At 40.1% G+C, this 27,076-nt stretch overlaps 1 protein-coding gene across 2 annotated transcripts in view; it reads right to left on the bottom strand.

Annotated features, from left to right (window-relative positions):
- The window catches only part of LOC124798285 (ankyrin repeat family A protein 2-like), a 49,697-nt gene that overhangs the window by 13,875 nt on the left and 8,746 nt on the right, over positions 1-27,076 (bottom strand). For both annotated transcript variants that reach the window (XM_047261611.1, XM_047261612.1), the window contains exon 4: positions 5,581-5,728. In XM_047261611.1, coding sequence (XP_047117567.1) covers positions 5,581-5,728 — 148 coding nt within the window. The remainder of the gene's footprint in view (positions 1-5,580; positions 5,729-27,076) is intronic.

The following is a 27,076-nucleotide window of genomic DNA, read 5'->3' as shown; positions in this document are numbered from 1 at the left end:
ATAATAAATAATCAAGAATTAGATTTGGCTAGACATATATGATTAATGGTTTTCAAACGTTCATTGCAACTGGTTACGATATTAAAGGATTTTCAGAACACACTCAAGTGGATTTCTGCACTTGCAGTATGTTTTTCAAAACTCGCCTTACCACCTACATACTTAACAATTTCAAGTGAGACCTGCTGTAATGTGGCCAACATCCAATTAAAAGGTGAGTGATTGAAATAAACTGACATACTCTGGTTAGACATTAACTAACATACAATGACACCATACACAGTTAATTTCATAATGCATCTTTTTCAAGTGGTGGAACATTCTAACAAAATGGGGCCAATACACTTCACTCTGTGTACTGTGTAGTTAGAGAACTGGTAGAAGGTATGTTGATAGAAAAAGGGAGGATGGAAAACAGCATGAAAAAGTGATAGAGGAAGGTTGTCATGGGTGTGATAAGATGGATTAGAAATGTAACAAGGAGCCAGGCGATAGTATGGGGGACCCAAATGTGTAACTAAATCACCTTCTCCACTATGACTCTGATTGTGTCTTTCTGTATCCCAAAATTAGGAACATTCTCTCTTTCCAAAGCAACATTTTCTGATAATCAGTTTACACAATATCATTGTCCTTCTTTGTGCCCCTTGTGGTCTCATACCCTCGACCCATGTTTTAAACACCTGTGAAATTTAACTAGGGATTTTAACAAATAACTTACCATTTTCCTTGATTTACTTTGCCCTGCCTGGAGGTCTATGTCAAATTTCTTCAGATATTGTGACTGCCAGCAAGCAGCAATATCTTCATTTCATGAATCACAATCCTTCCACATTAGCAATCTCCATCTTACAGTTTTGAACTTTGTGGAACACACACAACAGTTATGAAGTAAACTCCCCAAATAAGTATACTATCCACCTTTTATATGTTACTGCATCCCAAAGTTATCCTACCCTAGACCATTACTGTTTACGCCGTACGAGGGTCCATAAAATTATATGTCATTTTGAATTAGGACCTATGAACTAGCCTTTATTTCAATGATATGACTTTAGAATAATGCTCTTAAAAAGATTAAGATTTTTTTTTAGACCCAGTGCCATACGAGGGTCCATAAAATTATATGTCATTTTGAATTAGGACCTATGAACTAGCCTTTATTTCAATGATATGACTTTTGAATAATGCTCTTAAAAAGATCAAGGGTTTTTTTTTTTACTTGGAACCGAGTAATTATCTGTTGGCCACCAAACCATGTTAAAAAACTTTCTAGATCAACAAATCTCTAATCATGTCACTTTAACTGATGATTCTTTAGATCCAGTGTGTAACTTACTCCAGTCCTGTCATTTGCGGAACATACATTACTAATGGGAGGGTAATTCTGCAAGATCCCATGTGAGCTATAACAAATTAACTGAAAGTTTTGTGAAATTTTTGAACTGGTGACACTATGACTGAAGCATCAGTCGAATGAATTACCACAGACACACTGTCTACAGTAGCAATAAATGACATCCTACAGCTAAGCACATAATGGAATACGACAGATAATATCCAAGTTCCCATCAGACCACATAGATCTTTTTTATTCTTCTGCCAACATCTGTGTTTCTAAACTATGATCAATGTGGTCACAATCTGGTTATTCTTGTTCCAGGAGCTGCAAGGTGGATCTTTTACTGGTACTTGCCCAAAGCCTGAACCAAAAAATTGTGTGCCTTGTAATAAATCAAGTGAGTGGTAGAATGTTTACGACACTTGACTCTCACTTGGAAAGATTGAAGTTCAAGTTTCTGTCTTAGCAAACACATTTAAGTTTTCCATGATTTCCCTACATTCCTCACAGCAATTTTTTTATGGTTCCTTTGATAAGGACATGGCCAGTTTCCTTTCTCACCCTCCTCCGAATCTAGCTTTGCTCCACCTCTCCTGTCCTTACCATGTACACAATGTTAAATCCTAATGTTCCTTGATTCTCTTCCTGCCAGTGACGACAGTACTGTACCAAGTTGCACTCAAAGAGTAACAGACAGAGTTATTCACATTTGTATACTACAATAAAGTCAAAAACTACATTAAATCTTTTAAAGTAAGGATAAGATAAAAAGGTCTGCCTCCTTAGCTGAGTGGTTAGCATAGACAGTTCCCATGTGGAGAACCCAAGTTTGATTCCCAGTACTGCCATAGATTTTTTCCTCGCTGGGAGGACTGGTAGGGTGCCACTCAGCCACGTGATGCCAGCTGAGGAGCTTCTTGACTGACTAGTAGTGGCTCCACAGTTTGGAAAGTCTGTGAAACAGCTGGGAGAGTGGTGTACTGATCACATGCCTCTCCATTCAGCATCCACATGACACCGCAAGGCAGAGGATGACAAGGCACCAGTAGACATCCTTGGGCCTTCATAGCCTGGCAAGGAGCTTGCTTATAAGATAAAAAGAACATGTTACAATGTTTAGAATTGCACACACTTGGATTGGTCAACTACAGAAATAAAAAAAATAAAAAAACAAGAAAATGAAGCAGGTCAGAGCATACACAAATGGTAGCTACGGTTCTGGAACTTGTACAAAATCCGGTGGCTAATGCCAGTGGCTAATACCAGTATATTTGCTGATTTATATATTATGTTCTCACACAATGGCCAGAGCACAAGACAAAAACCCAGTGGTGGTTAAGCACCTACCACATCACCAAAGGTACAATGAAATTCACCAAGAATCTACATGCACCACATAAACCATCACAAGATTAAAAATGTGATATAGAGTCAAAGAAATGACAGTAACCTGTTGTGAACTTCAAGATTTGTGTTGTATGTGTTAGTGCAGCATAAGATAGCAATCTAAATAAATGTTGTATCAAAAGGGGCTTTACAATTTTGAAAATTCATGAAACTTCTTGGCAGATTAAAACTGTGTGCTGGACCGAGACATGAACTTGGGACCTGAAAACTCATATTGATTTATTCACTTAACTTACAGACATGGTTTTGGAATCATTTTATAGCAAAATACAAGTTTTTTACCTTACACCATAACTTCCAGTGGTTATGTGGCACACACCCCATTGGAAGTTAATTTCCTGGCAAACTCACAGCAGTATGTCAGGTGTGACTTGTACAACTGCAAGGTCTAGCTCTGAGCTCTGGTACGCACTGATAAGGATAGAACAAACATGGTATCCTTAATGAATCCCCAAAAGAAAAAATCAAGGGGTGTAAAGTCACCAATGAATGTGTGGACCACACAATTGGCACATCTTGGTCCATCCACTTACCTGGAAAGCAGACATTTAGGAAATTCCAGATGTCAGAGAGGTAGTGTTGCGGTGCAATACCTGCATGCTTGATCATCGATATCAATCTGGGACATTAAAAATTTTTCCAGCGTATCTCAGTAAATTTTGACTCTTCAAAACAAAACACACAGTGAGCATAATTGGGACCAGTAAATGCAGCCATCTTCCCTGCAACTACTGCTAGCATTTGAGGGGGCATAACTCTGTACTAGGATACCACGTGACTCAAAACTTGATCTAGTTTCCTCCAAGATGACCCCAAGAGCGAGTCTAAATCATATGAATATGTCTGTACAAATTTTCGAAGTTGCAAAGTCCTTCTTGGGACCCGTAGTGTTTGAGGATTTGCAAATTTGTTGAATTTCTGCTTCTGCTGGATGTTCTGATAAGCTCCCCCATTTTTTCAGCCATTTTATAACTATTATATACTTATAGAGTATTGACTTTGGGATTATCTTATTTGTAATATTCTACTGTAACAGTAACAAACCTGAGTAGCTTTTGCCAAAGGCTAATTCAAGAATTTCATAGTACAGTGCGTATTTGAATCAATATATAAAATAGAAACCTTTTATGAGCTTCAGTGTACAATGTCACTAGTGCAACACATGAAGAGTAAAGAGCCGTAAACTGAAAGGTGAGTAAGGAAAAATCAAAGTGTGACACTGTTGGCATGGAAAGTTTGGATAGAAGAAGCGTGACTAAATTTTCTTGTTATTACTTCAGATTGGGAACTCTTGTTTGATCAGCAAGTTATTGCTTAGCTTATATAAAACAGTGAAAGTTAATCACATAATCTTGTATCAGTTTAAAATCACAGACTAAAAGATTAAAATATGACTGAAATACGTCAAGTACACTAAATTGATAAAATTCGTCACTAAGTGAGAAGAAACAATGCTTATAAACAGTATGGAACTTGTAAATTATCTACATCAGAAAGGCAGTCAAGCAAACCAAATGAAAGTGGAAATGAAGTATAACAGCTGAGGCTAGCAAAGCAGAATACTTTAACTATATTCAAACTTGTTTAACAAATATGAAGATATTTACACTGAATACAATCTTTATAGAGACCTGTACAAGCAACTTTGTTGCAAAATTGTTAATGTACTTCCTTGTCACAATTCATTTTCTGTATTGCCCACATCAACAGAAAAGAAATTAGGCAAAAAGTTAAGCATTTAACTTATGAAAGTTGTGGAAATGTATCTTAAACATATGCAAGAAATAATTTGGTATATTGTGTTGGCTTTCAATTATACTCTGTTCCTTTTGTTAAAGATGACAAAAAGTAAAAAATCAGGACCCTTTTTCCATTCTTTGGTTGTGTATTCCAGAGGGAAGCTTCGACTTGAGATCCCTTGTGTGACGAAACATATCTAACATTAACATAACCTTGCTATGCTGAAGATTACACACCTTCACACCCAGCCGTCATTACATTAATACCTTTCTGAAAATTTAGAAAGTCTGAGAGTTCCTTTTTGTACAACGGGGAGTCAGCAACATACTGCAACCAAGAAGTGGATTTCTTCTTGGCCATCCAAAAGTGCATCAAAATTTGAATCCTGCAAAGGACTTACGCTCCACACCTGCAACAGCACATCCACATGTGCACTGAAGTGTAGGAGCTACTGACAGAAATATCAACAACCAGTTTAAAGAACAAAGAGCAACTGTCACAGAGACAACAAAGATGAATTATGACAGATCTTATACTGGGAATAGGGGGCCAGCAATTTTGATTCTCCAATACTAAAGATTTATCAAATGCTATTGATTGTTACAATAGGATGTAAAGAGAAGCGACAGAAATCCAAAACACAGTAACAACTTTAACAGACAAGCAGGAGGGCATGAATGAGACAAGTTGTGGTCCTTAGTGCTAAAAGATGATAACTCTTTTGCCATAAAAGTTCCATAACACATTCCGGTGTGAGACTTTGATCTCTGGCAACATTCGGATGATTTATGACACAACTGTTATATGGTTACAAATAAACAGTTGGGCAGTTTGGAAATCTGAGTGAGCTTGCAGTGGAAAATCAATATATCTCCTTACCTTCTGAGAATACCTTCTGTAGAAAGAAATTAATAGTCAGACATGAAAATATACTTCAGACTACCATCCAACCTGTGAAAGTTGATGTTGCAAAGGACATACGTATCAGATGTGAACATTATGACTGTGAGACTAGCACCAGTTTTTGTGTTGTTAGGTGCCCACTCAAAACAGTAATAAACTGTGTGAAGCATCTCAAATTTTATACCTACCAAGCTTGCTGCCTTCAGAAACTGCAACTCCATATGCTGTATCGTCATTCAGATTCATGATAGTGAGATCAGCACCCCTTATAAGAAGTTCATTTGTGCAATGAGGATGATCGCCATGAGCTGCATATATCAGGGCAGTATTTCCAACCTGCTCAAACATAATTAAATAATGATATATCAAGTATTGATTACTCACCATACATGAATACCAAATAAAAACAAAAATTGAGTAATACATCCATAAGTATATCACTGACAATAAATATGAGTCATATCAATAATTTTCCCACAGTTTACAAACAAAACAGAAATTTGCAGTCAAATATACAGTTGTGGCTGTACTGTCACTTTTTTCCTATACCTGAAAAAGAAACTGTCAGCCTGCTTCCCCCGAACACCTTGTCAACAGCAACAACAATGAAGCACAAATCCAACACCATATTCTATGAAGCCATCAATACTAAATACAGTTCCAACTGATCAACAAGACACAGAAGTTACTGAAATGGCGTCAACTAGAAATTATTGCAACACAAAAAATTTGGCTGTGAGGTGACATGCTAATATGATTATCATATGCACTGGTAGTATGCAATGAAGTGAGAACGATAAAGCATTGTTGACATCTCAATATTTGGATGATGCATTATACTCAGTCTCCCTCTTCAGGTAATTCTCAATGTCAGTATGGTACATTTCAATAATATAAACACAAGAGACAAAATATTAGCCATTCCCAGCACACACCACACCAATACCGGATAATGTTAAGTTCCAGCCTTGACAATGGCCTCAGTTCCATGAGAAAGAGTGTCCACACATTTATTTAGGTATACCATATCCAGATGAACCCATTTATTGATGAACGGATCCTTTAGAGTTTAGAGCTACCGAATCTTGGTTGCCTTGACTGCTTTTTTCCATGCACTGTTCCAAATAGTTGCAAGCATTTCGGTTAATCAAAGTGTAATATGAAGCCCGAGCATTTGTGAAGTCAGGAGAGAATGCTTGTAACAGTGTGAATATGGCTGTTGTCAGCTTGGAAAACAAGTGTGTCCCCAACACACTCACCATACAGATATAGAAGAAAGGGCAACATTTGGTCATCAAGAATGCTGAAATAAACATCCAGACTCATCTTCACAGTAACCTGAATGAGTTGGCTCGAGTCATGGTATGAAAAACACCCTCAGAATATTAGAGCACCAGCTCCAGCCTGAACTAAACTGCCACACAATGCAGATTTCATGGCTCAATGAATCATCAGTGCACACTATACCTCACTTAATTTGTATAGAGCCAAAATTGCAACTCATCAGACCACAATAAAACCCTCCACTCAACTACTGTCAAGTTTCTCTGTCACTCAGCTCATTGAAGAAGTGCAGATTTAAATATCACTGTGGTTAAGTGTCACAGCATACACATTGCATGCAGTTCCCTTCCATATGTTCACTCCAAAACTGGTTGAGATTGATCTGCATTCACTGACAGCAACAATTCCTGTGTTGGGTTTGAAACTGATTGTCATTGATAAGGTGTGACAGTTGTCTCTGTTCCCCATCAATTACGATCTTTTTATGACCACTTCCTTATGCTGTCTTACATGACTAAGTTTGATACTACCATTGCTCGCAGACACATTGGACAGTCCATGCTGCTACACGAACAAATTGAGCACCTTTACTCATAGTGTGGTCAAGGGTATGTCCAAACATGATACCTCCTTCTGCCATTCTGCCACATCAGCCCATCTTACTGCACTAATTCTGGCACGTACACACTTCTTCACTACCACGACTTACATCAGTAGAGGCTGGTTCAGCTAACCATCTGGTACCCTTCTTGCTCTATCCACAGCAGTCCTAAGCAATCAGTGTGCTCTTTTATGTGGTCACTAATATTTTATCTATTCTTTTTCCATCAATGTCACAACAAGAAAATCATAATGCAAATATGTAATACTCAAGCATCCTTGTCATTTCAATGTTCAATAACACAAATAACATAATTTGCAACAGTCAAGGGTGGAAAAGTAAACAACATCTACCTCCATTTTAACCAGCACAACAATGGAGATTATCTGCATTGCTATCCAATATTTAGATTTTTTTAAATTTAGTTGTATCCATCCTGTTCAAATTACTTTGAATAAGAGGAAACAATGTGCAACACCTGTTAGAAAAATACGTGGGCTTCGGTGTCTGCTTTTGTGATAAGCAGTGAACTTTGTAGTTGCAGAATATACCAACTTTCACTTATATGAATGCGAATAATCTCTAGCAATAAGACATACTCTGGAAAATGCCTAAAGATAGTCTCACAGTAAGATTTGCCGTAAGTTTGCTAGATGGCGTATTTGACAGTCATCTAGTGGAGAGGGAGGACAGCTAGCTCACGTGCTGAAGCAGTCACAGGGTGTAAGATCTGCTGCAAGGTGTACCGTGGCTAAAGGTCTGATTCACGAATGAGGTTTTTTACTGTAACTGGGAGTTTTCTCGAATTATATGAATGATTTCATTCCCATATGCACCAATAAAAGTAATAACACATTCTTTTCTCTACTGTGCAGACATCCGCAACAACTAAAACACACTCTGAGGCTATGTTGTACATGAAAACCTCCCTGGCATGGCTGTGCCTTCAGTACCTGCATCCATAACATCTTCAGTGAAGTGCTCTTTCCAGGTTGTGACATCAGATGCCAACAGGCCTCCTGACTGGCCGATGTACATAGCAATCAGTTTACCCTACTAGGGAAATAACGTCGGACTGCCACACTAAAACATGTGAAGCTACCTGCTTGGGAGACATCACATGAACCTGCAAGTACACTTTCAATGGATCTTACTTCACATGAGGTGGTTTTAGCATATACAAAATAAGAAGAAGAAGAGGATGATAACAGCAAACTCAGGTATCACTTTCCATTCAACCACAACCTCAGAACATTGAGAATTTTAGTAAACTGCATTTTCATTTTCAGTTTGTTAACACTGTTTGGAAAAAGAAAGAAAGAAAGAAAACATGAAAACTGTATGTGTGACAGAGATTGGGATTAGTGGATGACATGATGTATAGACAATGACACTATCAACATGGTAGACAAATGGGTCTGAAGAATCATCTAATGGATGAATGATGACACACACACACACACACACACACACACACACACACACACACACACACACACACACACCTGAAAAATTATTTAGCACAAATTAACAAATAATTTTATATGTTTCACCATACTAAACATACAATATGAGCCAAGCCACCACCATTCCCTCTTCCAGTCACCAACTGCTCACTATCTCTCATAATTCTTTACAGGTCCAGTAAACAATATGATCTAAGTAACCCCCTCACTGTGTCACCATTTCCATTAACCCCCATTTAATGTATTTCCATATCCACTAGACCCACATGCTTCCAATAAACAGCCTTATTGCACAAACCTTTCCCTCAAAATATCACCATCTTCAATAGATAATAAATCATACAATGCAAATCACAAATGCGCTTCACTAATGAATACCATCCCTAAAACTATAAAACAATTAACAACACTCCCACTTTTCTGAGATATAATACACAGAAAAAGAGGCTCCAAAAACCAAAAAAATATGTGGTGTATCTGGAGAATCTGTCCCATTTTCCACAGTAATGTCCTGCTGTATGGCACAAATGCAACTGCAACACTAACTTCCTGCTCTTCCATTGTCTTGGAGAATAGTGCTGTAACTGTAGATCATAGTGAATGTTAAACCTGCGAATCTGCCCTTAGTATAACCGATTTTCTTTAAGACTGTCTTCAGATATTTTAGTTCATGGTCTTGAGGTCAGAGAGGGCAGCTCACCATCCACTTTGATCTCCATCATCAATTCAATGTTCAGGTGAAAAGAGCTGAGGACTGCGTAGAACTATACAGCTCAACTCTTTGAACAGATTGGGCTCCTCAATGCCAAAGAGCACAGTTTTTGAAAACATCGATCTTGTGAAACCCAACCCGCCCTTTTCTCACATGACATACTGAAAGCTCTGGGTCATGGCCAAACAGTTAGATGCAGCATTTGAGTCAGTACCACACCTGTGCTTATTGACAAAAGTATGATCATATGGAAATCAAATGAAATGGATTGAGGACCTTTTGATAAGGAGGATGTACCATGCTATCTTGGATGGAGAGTCATCAACAGATGGAGAAGGAACTTTGGGTGTGCCCCAGGGAAGTGTGTTGGGACCCTTGCTGTTCATGTTGTATATTAATGACCTTGCAGACTATAGTAATAGTAAAATCAGGCTTTTTGCAGATGATGCAGTTATCTATAATAACATACTATCTGACAGGTGCTGCATAAATATAGTCAGATCTTGATAAGATTTCAACATGGTGCAGAGACTGGCAACTTGCTTTAAATGTTCAGAAATGTAAAATTCTATATGTCACAAAATGAAAATTATATCAATGATTCACCATTGGACATGGCTAACTCATACAAGTACTTAGGTGTAACATTCTGTAAAAATATGAAATGGAATGATCACATAGGTTCAGTCATGGGTAAAGCAGGTGGTAGACTTCAGTTTATTGGCAGAATACTGGGGAAGCGCGGTCAGTCTACAAAATTTGGCACTATCTTCAATTCTCAGAATATAGAACCAAGTTTGTACAGAGCCCTCGGCACGACTCCTACTCACATCTGGCCAGCCCCCCCCCCCCCCCCTCCCCCGTTTGTCTCATCTTCACTTGACTGCCGCTTACATAAAATATTCTACCAAGAACCAACAGAACAGTCAAGCAACACAAATGAGGTATAATGGTACTCCTCCTTTGTGAACTTTGAGGAGCTCACAATTTCTTGATGGACAAAATGAGTTGAGTACATAACTTTCCTATAAACGTATTAGACAGGTCTGAGCTTTAATGAAGAGGCACCATGTTCTTGGTGAAATCAGCTACAGTGTTCCAGCATGCCTTGTCCTCAAGCACGCTCCACATCTTCTCAGTGCAGTCCTTGCAGAAAACGATGAGTCTAGAGTTGCCTCTGGTTCCCAGTACCACCAAAATATCCAGATCTTTACCCCAGGTCCAAGATTTCTGCACATGTTTCTCAGCGAACTTCTTCTGCCACCTCAGGGAGGGGGGAAAAAAAACCACACACACATTTAACCTTCTTCGGTACATCTGTCTGATGAGAGATATTGACTGGATACTTTCCTCTGTCTGGTTTGCACCTCTTCCTTAACTTCACCCAAGGAAAATCCAGGATGGAATGTAACTATACCAGAGAAGGAAAGTTGCTACTCACCATATAGCGGAGATGCTGAGTCGTTATAGGCACAACAAAAAAGATTCACACAATTATAGCTTTCGGCCATTAAGGTCTTTGTCAGCAGTAGACACACATACACACACACTCATGCAAATGCAACTAGCACACACATCTGCAGTCTTAGAGAGCTGAAATCACACTGCAGACATGTGACGTTTACCCGCATGAAACTTTTTGTGTATCATCATATCCCATTCCTTGGACAAAAAGACAGGCAGTACGAGAAGAAATCAATCGAATGATTAAGTCGGGCATCATTCAGCCTACCTTTTCACCTTACTGTAGCCCCATTTTTACTGTAAGTAAACCAGACAGATCAGTAAGATTGGTTCTGGATGCTCGAGACTTTAATAAGATCCTAGAACCAGTTCAAATCAGGTCTGACAACCTGGATGAATAACTTTTGAAGTTCCATAATACCTGGTATTTTACCATATTGGACCTGAGACATCCGTAGTAGAAGCTTTGAATTCTACATCCGGATATTTGGTCTGAATGTAAGTACAGATGTATTCATTGCAGCATTAGATAAAGTATTAGGACCAGAGCTACTTAGCAAGGTTACGGTCTATGTTGACGACTTGTTAATCGCCACCCCCGCTTGTTCAGAGCACATTCATTTGATTGAGAAAGTTTTACAATGTTTTTTTTTCAGATTACAGGGTGACAGCAAATTTTAAAAAGTCTGATTTTGGAAGGGAGAAGGTAACATTTCTTGATCACATCATCTCCGGACAAGGTATCCTGCCTGATCCTAAGAAACTTTATGCCACACACAATTGTCCTGCACCTAGGAACAAGAAAAAACTTAAAGCTTATTTAGGATTAGCATCATTCTTCCGTAAGTGCATACCCAAATAACTGACAAACAGTGATGCCCTGTTTAATTTATTATGCAAAAACACACCTTGGCTTTTGGTTGACAAATGCCAATTGGATTACAATAATATTAAAAGAGACATTAGTGAATGCAAATACACTTAGTCGCACCGATATGGAGGGTTTCTGTCTGTGCACAAGTGCCTCCTCACAGGATCTGGGGGCATGTCTGTTCCAGATGAGCGAGGAAGATGGTAAGATATTGACAAAGGTGATTCATTTTGCCAGCCACACATTACCTGATGCAGAAACATCATACTATGTATCAGCATTAGAAAGTCTGGCAGTAGTCTGGGCAGTCAAAAAAATTTGAGTGGTTTTTATGGGGTAAGCGAACAAAAATATATTGTGATCACCAATCCCTTTCATTTTGTAACATGTTATTTTGTAGGGCGAGCAATCACAGCCAAACTTCGACATTTTTTTTCCAAAGAAAGTTCAGCACTGGCTGTATGAATGATTTTTATTAAATCTGCGATCAGTTTCGCACCAATTATCGGTGCATCCTCAAGCAATCTGAACAAAAAATAATATAATAAGAGCTCATATAAACTATTCGATCCCCCAATTCTGAGGTGTAAATTAAACTTTTAAATAACCAGTTTTTTGAATGAAACAAGAAAGTACTCACATACGCTATTTATAACATAGTAATGTTGAACAAAACATTTTAATGACAAATTTCACTAAGGAATAAATATATTGGGAAGCAGTAGTTAGTATCCCCAATTACCTAAACAGGCTTCTGCAGGACGTTCTTGAGTTCACACCACATATAACTCTTAATGCACGTTTTTGTGCCCAGAAAACTTTAGCTTGGCTTGATGAATTACCCCAAAAAATAATCCCATACGACATTATGGAATGAAAGTAAGCATAGTATGCCAGCTTTTTCATTTTTATATCCCCTACGTCTGACACAATTCGCATTGCAAACAGAGATTTGTTAAGACGCTTCAGCAGTTCTGTGGTGTGCTCCTCCCAGTTGAATTTATTTTCAAGCTGTAATCCCAAGAACTTAACACTGTCCACTTCTTCTATCTGCTTGTCATTGTATGTTAGGCATATACTCGTGGGACACCCCTAAGAAGTTCTGAACTGCATGTAGCGTGTTTTTTCAAAGTTTAGTGACAAAGAATTGGCTAGGAACCAGTGATTAATGTTCACAAATATTTTACTAGCCGATCTTTCTAAGACTACACTTGATTTGCTATTAACTGGAATGTTTGTATCATTGGCAAACAAAACGAACTTGGCATCTGATAATATTACTCATGAAAGGTCATTGATATACACAAGAAAAAGTAAGGACCCTAAAATGGAACCTTGTGGGACCCCACATGTAATTAGTTGCCAGATGGATGATGCCTGATAGCTTAATACATGTCTCTTTCCTATACCGCCCTTTGTTTCCTGCCAGAGATACAAGATTTGAACCATTTTGCAGCATTTCCTGTTACACCATAATATTCTAATTTACTTAAAAGGATACTGTGATTTACGTAGTCAAATGTCTTTTACAGATTGCAAAATATACCAGTTGCCTGCAATTTTTTTTTTTTCTAATGAATTAAGCACATTTTCACTGTAGGTGTAGGTAGCCTTCTCATTATCAGAACCCTTTAGAAATCCCAACTGCGACTTTGACAGTATGTTATTTGAGATAAGGTGGTTATAAAGCCGATTGTACAATACTTTTTCTAAAATTTTTGACAGTGCTGGCAAACGTGAAATTGGACAGAAATTCGATGCTATTTCTTTATCTCCCTTCTTAAACAGTGGCTTCACTTCAGCATATTTCAACTATTCAGGAAATATTCCAATGATAAGCAATTGGTACACAGATAGCTTAATATGTTTCTTAACTCAGAATCACATTCTTTAATTAACTTTGTTGATATTTCATCACATCCACTAGATGTTTTTGATTTTAAAGATTTTATGATGGACATTATTTCTGCTGGGGTAGTGAGGGTCAAATTCATATTATGGAAGTTACTTGAAATGTCTGGTCTGAGGTATTCCATAGCAGCATCTACAGAATCTGACAACCCCATCTTTTCAGTGACAGTTATAAAATGTTTGTTGAAAAGTTCTGCAGCACGATACACATCTGTCACCAACGTATCATTTAGTCTTAATGCTATTTGTCCCTCTTCATGTATGGTTCTACCGGGCTCCTCCTTCACTATATCCCATATCGTCTTTATTTTGCTATCTGATATGACTATCTTTTCCTTTTACTATATTTGCTTTGATGTTCGTGTTACAGTCTTTAATATTTTGCAGTATTTCTTGTAATGTGCTACAGCATCAACATCAGAACTGTTTCGGATTGACAGATACATTTTTCTTTTTGTTTTACAAGATACCCCTATTCCTTGAGTAATCCAAGACTTCTTTGTATACTTTGCTCTAACCTTGGTTAGTTTTGGGGGAAAACAGTGTTCAAATAAGGTAAGCACTTTATTAGCAAAAGTGTTATATTTTTCATTCATGCCATGAACACTGTAAACATCAGTCCAGTGAATGTCTCTGAGGAGTGTCCTAAAATAATCAATTTTTGGCTTATTGATTACCCTCTTGAGCTCAGATTTAACAGATTTTATATCCTGTTCAGTATTAACATTTAACAGAAGGAACTGCATGTCATGGTCTGAGAGGCCATTGACCATTGGTTTTGTAATATAATTTTGTTCATTGGACTTTTCTATAAAGATATTATCAATAGCTGTTTGTGAGCAATTGGCTACCCTAGTGGGGAACTTTACAGTGGGAATTAAGTTGAATGATAGTGTTACTAACTCAAATAAGTTCTTACTGGGAGAGTCTTTAAGGAAATCTACATTGAAATCACCAGCAACCACTATTTCTTTGTTTTTAGTTGTTAAATGGGACAGTACAGCTTCAAGGTGGTTTATGAACAGATTAAAGTTACCTGCAGGTGCTCAAATACACTTAATATTATGAAGGATTTTTTGTGAAATTCTACTTCTGTTGCACATGCTTCCATATGCTGTTCTAAGCAAAATTTATGAACGTCCATGTTCTTAAGTTTATGACAGTTCCTGATGAATGTGGCAACTCCTCCTTTCTCCACTTCTGCTCTACAAAAGTGAGATGCTAACCTAAGCCCTGTAACACTTAAAAGTTCTATACCATTGGTCTCATGATGTTCAGAGAGGTAGATTATGTCAGCTGGGTTTGAGGACTTTAGTTCATCTCTGTAGATAATTAAGTCATTAATTTTATTTCTCAGTTCTTGAATATTTTAATGCAATCAAGATAGCTGACATTTCACACTGACTGAGTTAAAATTGGGTAGAGCTGAAAAAATCTGCTGATTGTTGAAAATTCTTAACCAATAGCTGTTTATGCTGATGTAATAAGCTAGAGTTATTTTTTATGGTTTCTTTCTCAAACTGAAGGTTTGTCTCAGTCATAACCTCTCTTAAAATTTGGTTTCTTTCTGTCCTCCCTACTCTAAAAAAGGGTCTTTTCTGAACCCTATAACCACTCGTATTTTATCACTCGTGACAGTGCCTGCCCCCTTTAACTTTCCTGCTATTTTCCCAGCCAGTTTACCCTTCCCTTTCCTGTTGAGGTGAAGGCCTAGTATAATCCCACCTATTGAGAGCACCAACAGGAACCACACCAATTCGTAACCCTGCACCCGACATAAGCAGCCGTTCCAATTCCAAATTAACTCTCTTGACAGAAGAGTTCAAATGAGGTCGGTCATGGCGATCAAGAACAGATACAAACGCACAAACAGCATGCTTCGATGCTGATGCAATCAATGCCAGGTCACACTCTATACTGTACCCTGGAACTCTGTCAATACTATCACCTGGCCCACCCACTATAACTACGGTGTCTTCCGTAGTGAAATCTTTGCAAAGTTGTCCTTAGCATAAGTTAGTTAAAGTTAGATTAAGTAGTATGTAAGCCTAGTGACCAAAAATTATTCATCATGTCAAAGAGAAGGAATAACTCCCGCAATTTCTACACATCGAATGACAACAACCTTCATGCCAATTAAAAACATGTCAAGAATACTGAAGTTACATGTCGTCTGGAGTAAACAATGTCTATTTCATGTAGTACGAACATAACAAGCTTGTACCATGAACAATGCTGATCGAGAGTCTTTTGAAACACAATATGTGACTTATACATCCTTTCCTTAGTAATCAGATGGACCTGTAGTCAAATAGATTCCTTCCTTCATTCCTAGAGGCGATGCTAAGCATAGTTAGACAAGCAGTGCATAGTGTATTTGAAGTAGATGCCAATGCTTTTCCACCTGCTTCATAAATAAATAACAAGCTCCCATGAATAATGTGAAAGGAATTATGTATTATGTTTTATATGTAAGGATTTGTGGTAAACATATGGATGTACTATATGTATATAAGGACGATTGATGTAACTGAGGTTACACATGTTTATTCTAGAATATGAATGTAAATGAATCTATTATTTACAAACTAAACTGATATGACTGTTTATGAAACTAATCAAATCTAATCTAGAGTTTTAACTATTCCCAAAATGAAACTCAATATCAAGTAAGTGTGAGTGAAATGTCAGTAACAATATGAAATACATGAATGTACTACAGTGCTGTATTCTGCCTGTTTACGTACCTCTGCATTTGAATAGGCGTGCCTATGCCAGTTTCTTTGGCACTTCTGTGTACAACACTACTACGGAATCTGAATTTGCAAGAACAACACACAAGGCTCAAGGTCATGGAGAGTGGGTAAGAGGAGATGGACAGAGGGATGGGAGAAAATAGACATAGGAAATTGGAAGTAGGAGATGGACAGAGAGAGGGGACAGGAGAAGATGGAGAGAAAGAGGGGGAGGGAAAGATGGACAGAAAATGGGGGGGAGGAGGTAATGGACTGAAAAGGGGGGGGGTGGATGTGAGTGGGGTAGAAGTAGATGGACAAAGAAAAGAGGAGGGGGAGATGGACAGAGGCAGGGCAGAGAGAAGGAGATTAGGACATATATCCGATTCCCATACATATTAGAAACACATGCTTTCTCTTTTCTTTCCTTTCCATTTAAGCAAATTGACCCACAGCAAAGCATGGCAGGGTACAGTTAGTTCAGAATAATACACTCAATCTTTCAACGGCTATCTCCACCATTGTCATCAGGAGTAAAATACCTCATTTGTCCATTTCCCACTCTTCATCTGGCTATGCAGTTTCAAGCCAAAATTTTCTCTCAAGTCACTAATTAATTTTTGTAATTACATGACTACTTTCAAGCAATTAAACTCTTTTTTTGCAAAACTAGGTCTCATCATGGTAAATTTGATAGCCCATTTGTTCATTTGGCTATGAAAATTGGGACAAAAATCAATAGTATAATTTTGCCTAAAATCACCAGTTATGTTTTCCTTAATTGCCTGGATTACCTTCAAGAAAGTAAATACTTTTTCACAAAATTAGGCCTCACACTGGTACATTTGATACCCCATCTGCTTATCTGCCTATGAAAATTTGGGCAAAAATCCATTGTGTAATTTACAGGTGTTCAAATCTAAAAAAAATATTACACAGTTGTTGGTTTTCGAAAACTGGGAAAGATGAAACACATTCTAAAAGCAAATAATCTTCACTTTCTTTTCGACTCCAGTCCTCCTCATATATTGCCTTTCAACCTGTATACTAAACTGTCTTTAGTTTTTCTTCTCCTACAATTATGTCCCTTGCTTTTTCCATACTTTGTCTGTTAGTTTCTCTGCACTAATAATGAAAAGTATTAGCATCAAACAACACCCTTGTCTAATACCTGTATTGTAAATTTCCTTATCATAAATCTTTACACTAACGTTACGTCTTGTATATGATTCCTTTACCAGTCTTCTGTCCTTCCAGTCTACACTAACGTATTTCATGTGTTTCTGGAGGATAATCCAGTCAAGTCTGATTAACAAAAAAATGACAATAACACTGTTTGACATGAGTTCTATTTCTGATATTAAAGTATGTGCTTCTAGACCATTTTACCATGGGAAATTCAAATATGTAAACAAAATATCGTTGTCAGGGATATATATATATATATATATATATATAAATATAATAGAGGGAAACATTCCACGTGGGAAAAATATATCTAAAAAGAAAGATGATGAAACTTACCAAACAAAAGCGCTGGCAGGTCGATAGACACACAAACAAACACAAACATACACACAAAATTCTAGCTTTCGCAACCAATGGTTGCCTCGTCAGGAAAGAGGGAAGGAGAAGGAAAGACAAAAGGATATGGGTTTTAAGGGAGAGGGTAAGGAGTCATTCCAATCCCGGGAGCGGAAAGACTTACCTTAGGGGGAAAAAAGGACAGGTATACACTCGCACACACACACATATCCATCCACACATACACAGACACAAGCAGACATTTGTAAAGGCAAAGAGTTTGGGCAGAGATGTCAGTCGGGGCGGATGTACAGAGGCAAAGATGAAGTTGAAAGACAGGTGAGGTATGAGCGGCGGCAAATTGAAATTAGAAATTAGCGGAGATTGAGGCCTGGCGGATAGCGAGAAGAAAGGATATGCTGAAGGGCAAGTTCCCATCTCCGGAGTTCTGACAGGTTGGTGTTAGTGGGAAGTATCCAGATAACCCGGACGGTGTAACACTGTGCCAAGATGTGCTGGCCGTGCACCAAGGCATGTTTAGCCACAGGGTGATCCTCATTACCAACAAACACTGTCTGCCTGTGTCCATTCATGCGAATGGACAGTCTGTTGCTGGTCATTCCCACATAGAACGCTTCACAGTGTAGGCAGGTCAGTTGGTAAATCACGTGGGTGCTTTCACACGTGGCTCTGCCTTTGATCGTGTACACCTTCCGGGTTACAGGACTGGAATAGGTGGTGGTGGGAGGGTGCATGGGACAGGTTTTACACCGGGGGCGGTTACAGGGGTAGGAGCCAGAGGGTAGGGAAGGTGGTTTGGGGATTTCATAGGGATGAACTAAGAGGTTGCGAAGGTTAGGTGGACGGCGGAAAGACACTCTTGGTGGAGTGGGGAGGATTTCATGCAGGATGGATCTCATTTCAGGGCAGGATTTGAGGAAGTCGTATCCCTGCTGGAGAGCCACATTCAGAATCTGATCCAGTCCCGGAAAGTATCCTGTCACAAGTGGGGCACTTTTGGGGTTCTTCTGTGGAAGGTTCCGGGTTTGAGGAGATGAGGATGTGGCTCTGGTTATTTGCTTCTGTACCAGGTCGGGAGGGTAGTTACGGGATGCAAAAGCTGTTTTTAGGTTGTTGGTGTAATGGTTCAAGGATTCCGGACTGGAGCAGATTCGTTTGCCACGAAGACCTAGGCTGTAGGGAAGGGACCGTTTGATGTGGAATGGGTGGCAGCTGTCATAATGGAGGTACTGTTGCTTGTTGGTGGGTTTAATGTGGACGGACGTGTGAAGCTGGCCATTGGACAGGTGGAGGTCAACGTCAAGGAAAGTGGCATGGGATTTGGAGTAGGACCAGGTGAATCTGATGGAACCAAAGGAGTTGAGGTTGGAGAGGAAATTCTGGAGTTCTTCTTCACTGTGAGTCCAGATCACGAAAATGTCATCAATAAATCTGTACCAAACTTCAGGTTGGCAGGCCTGGGTAACCAGGAAGGCTTCCTCTAAGCGACCCATGAATAGGTTGGCATACGAGGGGGCCATCCTGGTACCCATGGCTGTTCCCTTTAATTGTTGGTATGTCTGGCCTTCAAAAGTGAAGAAGTTGTGGGTCAGGATGAAGCTGGCTAAGGTAATGAGGAAAGAGGTTTTGGCAGGTGATCGGCGTGAAAGGAAGTGCTCCATCGCAGCGAGGCCCTGGACATGCGGAATATTTGTGTATAAGGAAGTGGCATCAATGGTTACAAGGATGGTTTCCGGGGGTAACAGACTGGGTAGGGATTCCAGGCGTTTGAGAAAGTGGTTGGTGTCTTTGATGAAGGATGGGAGACTGCATGTAATGGGTTGAAGGTGTTGATCTACGTAGGCAGAGATGCGTTCGGTGGGGGCTTGGTAACCAGCTACAATGGGACGGCCGGGATGATTGGGTTTGTGAATTTTGGGAAGAAGGTAGAAGGTAGGGGTGCGGGGTGTTGGTGGGGTCAGGAGGTTGATGGAGTCGGGTGAAAGGTTTTGTAGGGGGCCTAAGGTTCTGAGGATTCCTTGAAGCTCCGCCTGGACATCAGGAATGGGATTGCCTTGGCAAACTTTGTAAGTAGTGTTGTCTGAAAGCTGACGCAGTCCCTCAGCCACATACTCCCGACGATCAAGTACCACAGTTGTGGAACCCTTGTCCGCCGGAAGAATGACGATGGATCGGTCAGCCTTCAGATCACGGATAGCATGGGCTTCAGCAGTGGTGATGTTGGGAGTAGGATTAAGGTTTTTTAAGAAGGAGGCCAACCGCAAATTAGAGCAGCATGCCACCCTCCACCTTAAAAAACTATCCAATCTCCTGGTTTCCCACCTCCGGAAAGGCAACTCACTCACCCTTCACAACCTTTCCAGCAAACCTCAACCTCCTCTCATTGCACACAAACCCAGTCTCTCCCATCTACTCAATCTCCCACTTCCAGCTCCACTCCCTCCAAAACCTCAAAATTCCAATCAACGCAATCTGGAACCACAACACCCCAATTCAGTAGTTAACCTTTCCTCCAAACCTCTCTCCCAATCCGAAACCTCTGTCCTATCCAAAGGCCTCACCTTCAGCCCCACTCCCAGATTTAACCAAACAGCCCTCGTCAAAGATTTACTGTCCTACACCCGTACTCTCTGCTGGAAATATCACTTTGCCACGAAGAAAAATGATCCTAATCCTACTCCTAATGATCCAACTCCCCAAGACACTATCCAAATTGAACCATGCCTGGAACAGTTCCGTCCTCCATCACAGCGGGACCCATCTCCTCTTCCTCAAAATCACCCTCTCCTAACCTTCCAGGAATTTCTGACTTCCAGCCTTGCCTCTCAATCCTTCTTAAAAAACCTTAATCCTACTCCCAACATCACCACTGCTGAAGCCCATGCTATCCGTGATCTGAAGGCTGACCGATCCATCGTCATTCTTCCGGCGGACAAGGGTTCCACAACTGTGGTACTTGATCGTCGGGAGTATGTGGCTGAGGGACTGCGTCAGCTTTCAGACAACACTACTTACAAAGTTTGCCAAGGCAATCCCATTCCTGATGTCCAGGCGGAGCTTCAAGGAATCCTCAGAACCGTAGGCCCCCTACAAAACCTTTCACCCGACTCCATCAACCTCCTGACCCCACCAACACCCCGCACCCCTACCTTCTACCTTCTTCCCAAAATTCACAAACCCAATCATCCCGGCCGTCCCATTGTAGCTGGTTACCAAGCCCCCACCGAACGCATCTCTGCCTACGTAGATCAACACCTTCAACCCATTACATGCAGTCTCCCATCCTTCATCAAAGACACCAACCACTTTCTCAAACGCCTGGAATCCCTACCCAGTCTGTTACCCCCGGAAACCATCCTTGTAACCATTGATGCCACTTCCTTATACACAAATATTCCGCATGTCCAGGGCCTCGCTGCGATGGAGCACTTCCTTTCACGCCGATCACCTGCCAAAACCTCTTTCCTCATTACCTTAGCCAGCTTCATCCTGACCCACAACTTCTTCACTTTTGAAGGCCAGACATACCAACAATTAAAGGGAACAGCCATGGGTACCAGGATGGCCCCCTCGTATGCCAACCTATTCATGGGTCGCTTAGAGGAAGCCTTCCTGGTTACCCAGGCCTGCCAACCTGAAGTTTGGTACAGATTTATTGATGACATTTTCGTGATCTGGACTCACAGTGAAGAAGAACTCCAGAATTTCCTCTCCAACCTCAACTCCTTTGGTTCCATCAGATTCACCTGGTCCTACTCCAAATCCCATGCCACTTTCCTTGACGTTGACCTCCACCTGTCCAATGGCCAGCTTCACACGTCCGTCCACATTAAACCCACCAACAAGCAACAGTACCTCCATTATGACAGCTGCCACCCATTCCACATCAAACGGTCCCTTCCCTACAGCCTAGGTCTTCGTGGCAAACGAATCTGCTCCAGTCCGGAATCCTTGAACCATTACACCAACAACCTAAAAACAGCTTTTGCATCCCGTAACTACCCTCCCGACCTGGTACAGAAGCAAATAACCAGAGCCACATCCTCATCTCCTCAAACCCGGAACCTTCCACAGAAGAACCCCAAAAGTGCCCCACTTGTGACAGGATACTTTCCGGGACTGGATCAGATTCTGAATGTGGCTCTCCAGCAGGGATACGACTTCCTCAAATCCTGCCCTGAAATGAGATCCATCCTGCATGAAATCCTCCCCACTCCACCAAGAGTGTCTTTCCGCCGTCCACCTAACCTTCGCAACCTCTTAGTTCATCCCTATGAAATCCCCAAACCACCTTCCCTACCCTCTGGCTCCTACCCCTGTAACCGCCCCCGGTGTAAAACCTGTCCCATACACCCTCCCACCACCACCTATTCCAGTCCTGTAACCCGGAAGGTGTACACGATCAAAGGCAGAGCCACGTGTGAAAGCACCCACGTGATTTACCAACTGACCTGCCTACACTGTGAAGCGTTCTATGTGGGAATGACCAGCAACAGACTGTCCATTCGCATGAATGGACACAGGCAGACAGTGTTTGTTGGTAATGAGGATCACCCTGTGGCTAAACATGCCTTGGTGCACGGCCAGCACATCTTGGCACAGTGTTACACCGTCCGGGTTATCTGGATACTTCCCACTAACACCAACCTGTCAGAACTCCGGAGATGGGAACTTGCCCTTCAGCATATCCTTTCTTCTCGCTATCCGCCAGGCCTCAATCTCCGCTAATTTCTAATTTCAATTTGCCGCCGCTCATACCTCACCTGTCTTTCAACTTCATCTTTGCCTCTGTACATCCGCCCCGACTGACATCTCTGCCCAAACTCTTTGCCTTTACAAATGTCTGCTTGTGTCTGTGTATGTGTGGATGGATATGTGTGTGTGTGCGAGTGTATACCTGTCCTTTTTTCCCCCTAAGGTAAGTCTTTCCGCTCCCGGGATTGGAATGACTCCTTACCCTCTCCCTTAAAACCCATATCCTTTTGTCTTTCCTTCTCCTTCCCTCTTTCCTGACGAGGCAACCATTGGTTGCGAAAGCTAGAATTTTGTGTGTATGTTTGTGTTTGTTTGTGTGTCTATCGACCTGCCAGCGCTTTTGTTTGGTAAGTTTCATCATCTTTCTTTTTAGATATATATATATATATATATATATATATATATATATATATATATATATATATATATATAAAAAAACAAAGATGAGGTGACTTACCAAACAAAAGTGCTGGCAGGTCGATAGACACACAAACAAACACAAACACACACACAAAATTCAAGCTTTCGCAACAAACTGTTGCCTCATCAGGAAAGAGGGAAGGAGAGGGGAAGACGAAAGGAAGTGGGTTTTAAGGGAGAGGGTAAGGAGTCATTCCAATCCCGGGAGCGGAAAGACTTACCTTAGGGGGAAAAAAGGACAGGTATACACTCGCACACACGCACATATCCATCCACACATACAGACACAAGCAGACATATTTAAAGACAAACAGTTTGGGCAGAGATGTCAGTCGAGGCAGAAGTGTAGAGGCAAAGAAGTTGTTGAAAGACAGGTGAGGTATGAGTGGCGGCAACTTGAAATTAGCGGAGATTGAGGCCTGGCGGATGACGAGAAGAGAGGATATACTGAAGGGCAAGTTCCCATCTCCGGAGTTCGGATAGGTTGGTGTTGGTGGGAAGTATCCAGATAACCCGGACGGTGTAACACTGTGCCAAGATGTGCTGGCTGTGCACCAAGGCATGTTTAGCCACAGGGTGATCCTCATTACCAACAAACACTGTCTGACTTTTGTTCGGTAAGTCACCTCATCTTTGTTTTTATATATAATTTTTCCCACGTGGAATGTTTCCTTCCATTATTTTATATATATATATATATATATATATATATATATATATATATATATATATATATATATATATATATATATATATATATATATATATATATAAAAAATACAAAGATGAGGTGACTTACCGAACAAAAACGCTGGCAGGTCGATAGACCACAAACAAACACAAACATACACACAAAATTCAAGCTTTCGCAACAAATTGTTGCCTCATATAATTTTTCCCACGTGGAATGTTTCCTTCCATTATATATATATATATATATATATATATCATCAAATGACAATATTCACAATTCATGGCAAACACATAGACGTTATAGAGAAATACGGGTATGTTGCCGCATCCAGTAGTGATAGAACGTGATAATTTCTTGCGCAACAGCAAGTGGGGAGAATCAGACATCATTAGGTTATCCCCTGCCACACCTATGTCATTAAGACCACCTGAAACATCTCATTAACTCGAATGGCGACAGCCGGTCGCTGCCTCGGCAGTAAAGCTTCACACCTCCTAGGGGCAGTGCATCGAGTTTACAACAGTGGTGTTAGCTGCAATTTGTGTCAGTCTTAACGAGTGGGTGTTTTGGGTGACAAGTAACTCTGTCATATTTTCGAGCACGGTTGAATTTTTTAGTTCCTGTGTGTAAACTGATTGAGCCTGGTGCTGAAGGTAAAACGACTGCTTGTTTTTACACATCAGCGTTCCTCTAGTTCCCTACTATTAATTTAATACAGGTGTATTACCAAAGTGGTATTTTTAAATTTGCAGAAATGCCACGTCGTCGTGGATGTCGATATAAGCCGGACAACTTCTGCTACATCTGTGGGAAGTTCACTTTTGCCAGAAACCGGAAGAAAATTTCTTCAGTCATAAAGAAAGCATACAAACATTACTTTGGAGTAGAGGTAGGAGACCAAGATAAAGAATGGGCACCACATTTCTATTGTGCTACATGTTACTGCAAACTAATTCAGTGGTGGAAAGGTAAAGAGAATGTGGCGTTGTTTGCTGTTCCCATGGTGTGGAGGGAGCCTAAGGACCATGTTACTGGTTGTTATTTCTGTCTAACAAAAATTCAAGGTTTTACAAACAAAAAGTCGAAGAGGCACATTGTTTACCCAGATCTGCCTTCAGCGAGAATGCCAGTGCAGCATTCCGAGAAGCTTCCAGTACCTTCAAGAGCTCGAGGTCAAATTCCGAGTGACAGTGAAATAAGTAGTGCTGAAGAAATCACAGATGATGATTCTTTATATCACTGCACAAGTGAGTCATCGCCACATTTGTTAACACAGGCAGATTTAAATGATATAGTACGTGATCTAGAACTAAGTAAACAAAAGGCGCAGCTGCTTGGTTCAAGATTACAAGAGTATAATCTACTGCACCAAAGTACTAAAATCAGTTTGTTCAGGCACAGAGAATATGCCTTTATTTCTTATTTTTCAACTTACGAAGCACTGACATTTTGCAATGACGTTGCTGGCCTGATGAAAGTGCTGAACTTCACTTATATTTCACAGGAGTGGAGACTTTTCATAGATGCATCGAAAACAAGTCTGAAGGGTGTTTTGCTCCATAAAGGAAATAAAATACCCTCTGTTCCAGTAGCTTACGCTAGTTTGACAAAAGAGAATTACGAATTCGTACAAAAGATGCTAATTTCATTAAAATACAATGAACACAAATGGAAAATATGTGCAGACTTCAAGGTAATTGCTATGGTACCGGGAATGCAACAAGGCTACACCAAGTATGCCTGTTTTCTTTGCGAGTGCGATAGTCAAGACCGAAAATCTCACTACGTGAAAAAGAAATGGCCTAGGCGAAGATGGAAAGTTGGCAAAAAGAATGTACAACGTGACAGTCTGGTAGCTCCTGAATATATACTACTTCCACCGCTTCACATCAAACTTGGCCTGATGAAACAATTCGTGAGAACCATGGATCCAACAGGCTGTGGGTTTGCATATCTAGCCACCAAAGTCCCCTGCCTTTCAGCTGCAAAAATAAAGGAAGGTGTATTTGTGGGCCCACAAATCAGGGAGCTGCAGAAAGATGCAAATTTTGAAGCATGTTTAACTGATAAAGAAAAAACCGCATGGGACTGTTTCAAGATGGTGTCGGAAAACTTCCTCGGAAGAAGGAAGCAATGGTGAAGGATATGATCAAAGCATATCAGGATTTTGGGTGCAATATGTCTTTGAAGGTACATATGATGGACTCTCATCTGGACTACTTCACAGAGAGTTGTAGTGACGTATCAGATGAACATGGGGAAAGATTCCGGAAAGATTCCATAAAGACATTTCTACCATAGAAAGGCACTATGAAGGGAAGTGGGTACCTTCTATGTTAGCAGATTATTGCTGGAATATCATTCGAGAGAAGAAAGATTCACAATACAAGAGAAAAAAGTGATGTGCATTACAAGGCAGTGGCTCATTGTTTGTCACTTTCCTGTAATTTCTCATGTCAAATAAATGCTTCAAAGTGTATACACAAAGATTACTGTGTTATATGTTAGATCCCACCCTCCATTAATGTGATGAACTTATAATATCATAAAGATGTGCATTTGTTTGTCAAATTTCACCTCACATTTGCTGCACTAGATCAGAAACTGAAAAGAGAAATAAAATTGCGATTACTCATAAACTATCCCTGACAGAAAAAAAACCAAAAACAGTTTTCAATTCAGCACTCAAAATACAACTAGGATCACAATATTTTTTATCAGAAATAGAAAGAAAGGTTTATTTTTGTAGAACAGTGTAATTTAGATCCTCCAACCCATCCACAAGTGGCTCAGTAGCATACCTTTTCTGTCTAAGCAAACAGTACCAAAGACCCAAACACAGACCAAAAGCTTTCCTGCATGATATTAAATTTCCCCAAAGCAAGAATCTTCAACTGCTACCATTACCCTTCTGTGCTTCACCCCAATTTTGTTCCTTCTACTAATCATGGCACTACAAACCCTCCTACAAAAAGAAACCCAGACAAGCATGAAAAACAATTAACACAATTAATTACCACATTTTACACATCTCATCTTTTCCCCCAATAAGTCTGTCGTTTAAAAAACCTACCCATTCTTTTTTGTCGCTGCATAGCCTCTCCAGAAAAACAACATTCATTAAAATGTTTCCCTGGAAGGAATGTGAACCAGCATGATAAACACCACAATATTACTAAGAAAGGACTCTACAACAACTCTTCTAAACAAATTTTGTAGATCAGCA

The sequence above is a fragment of the Schistocerca piceifrons genome, chromosome 5 (assembly GCF_021461385.2).
Source record: "Schistocerca piceifrons isolate TAMUIC-IGC-003096 chromosome 5, iqSchPice1.1, whole genome shotgun sequence".
Classification (NCBI taxonomy): domain Eukaryota; kingdom Metazoa; phylum Arthropoda; class Insecta; order Orthoptera; family Acrididae; genus Schistocerca; species Schistocerca piceifrons.
This window is presented reverse-complemented; position numbering and strand designations above follow the sequence as displayed.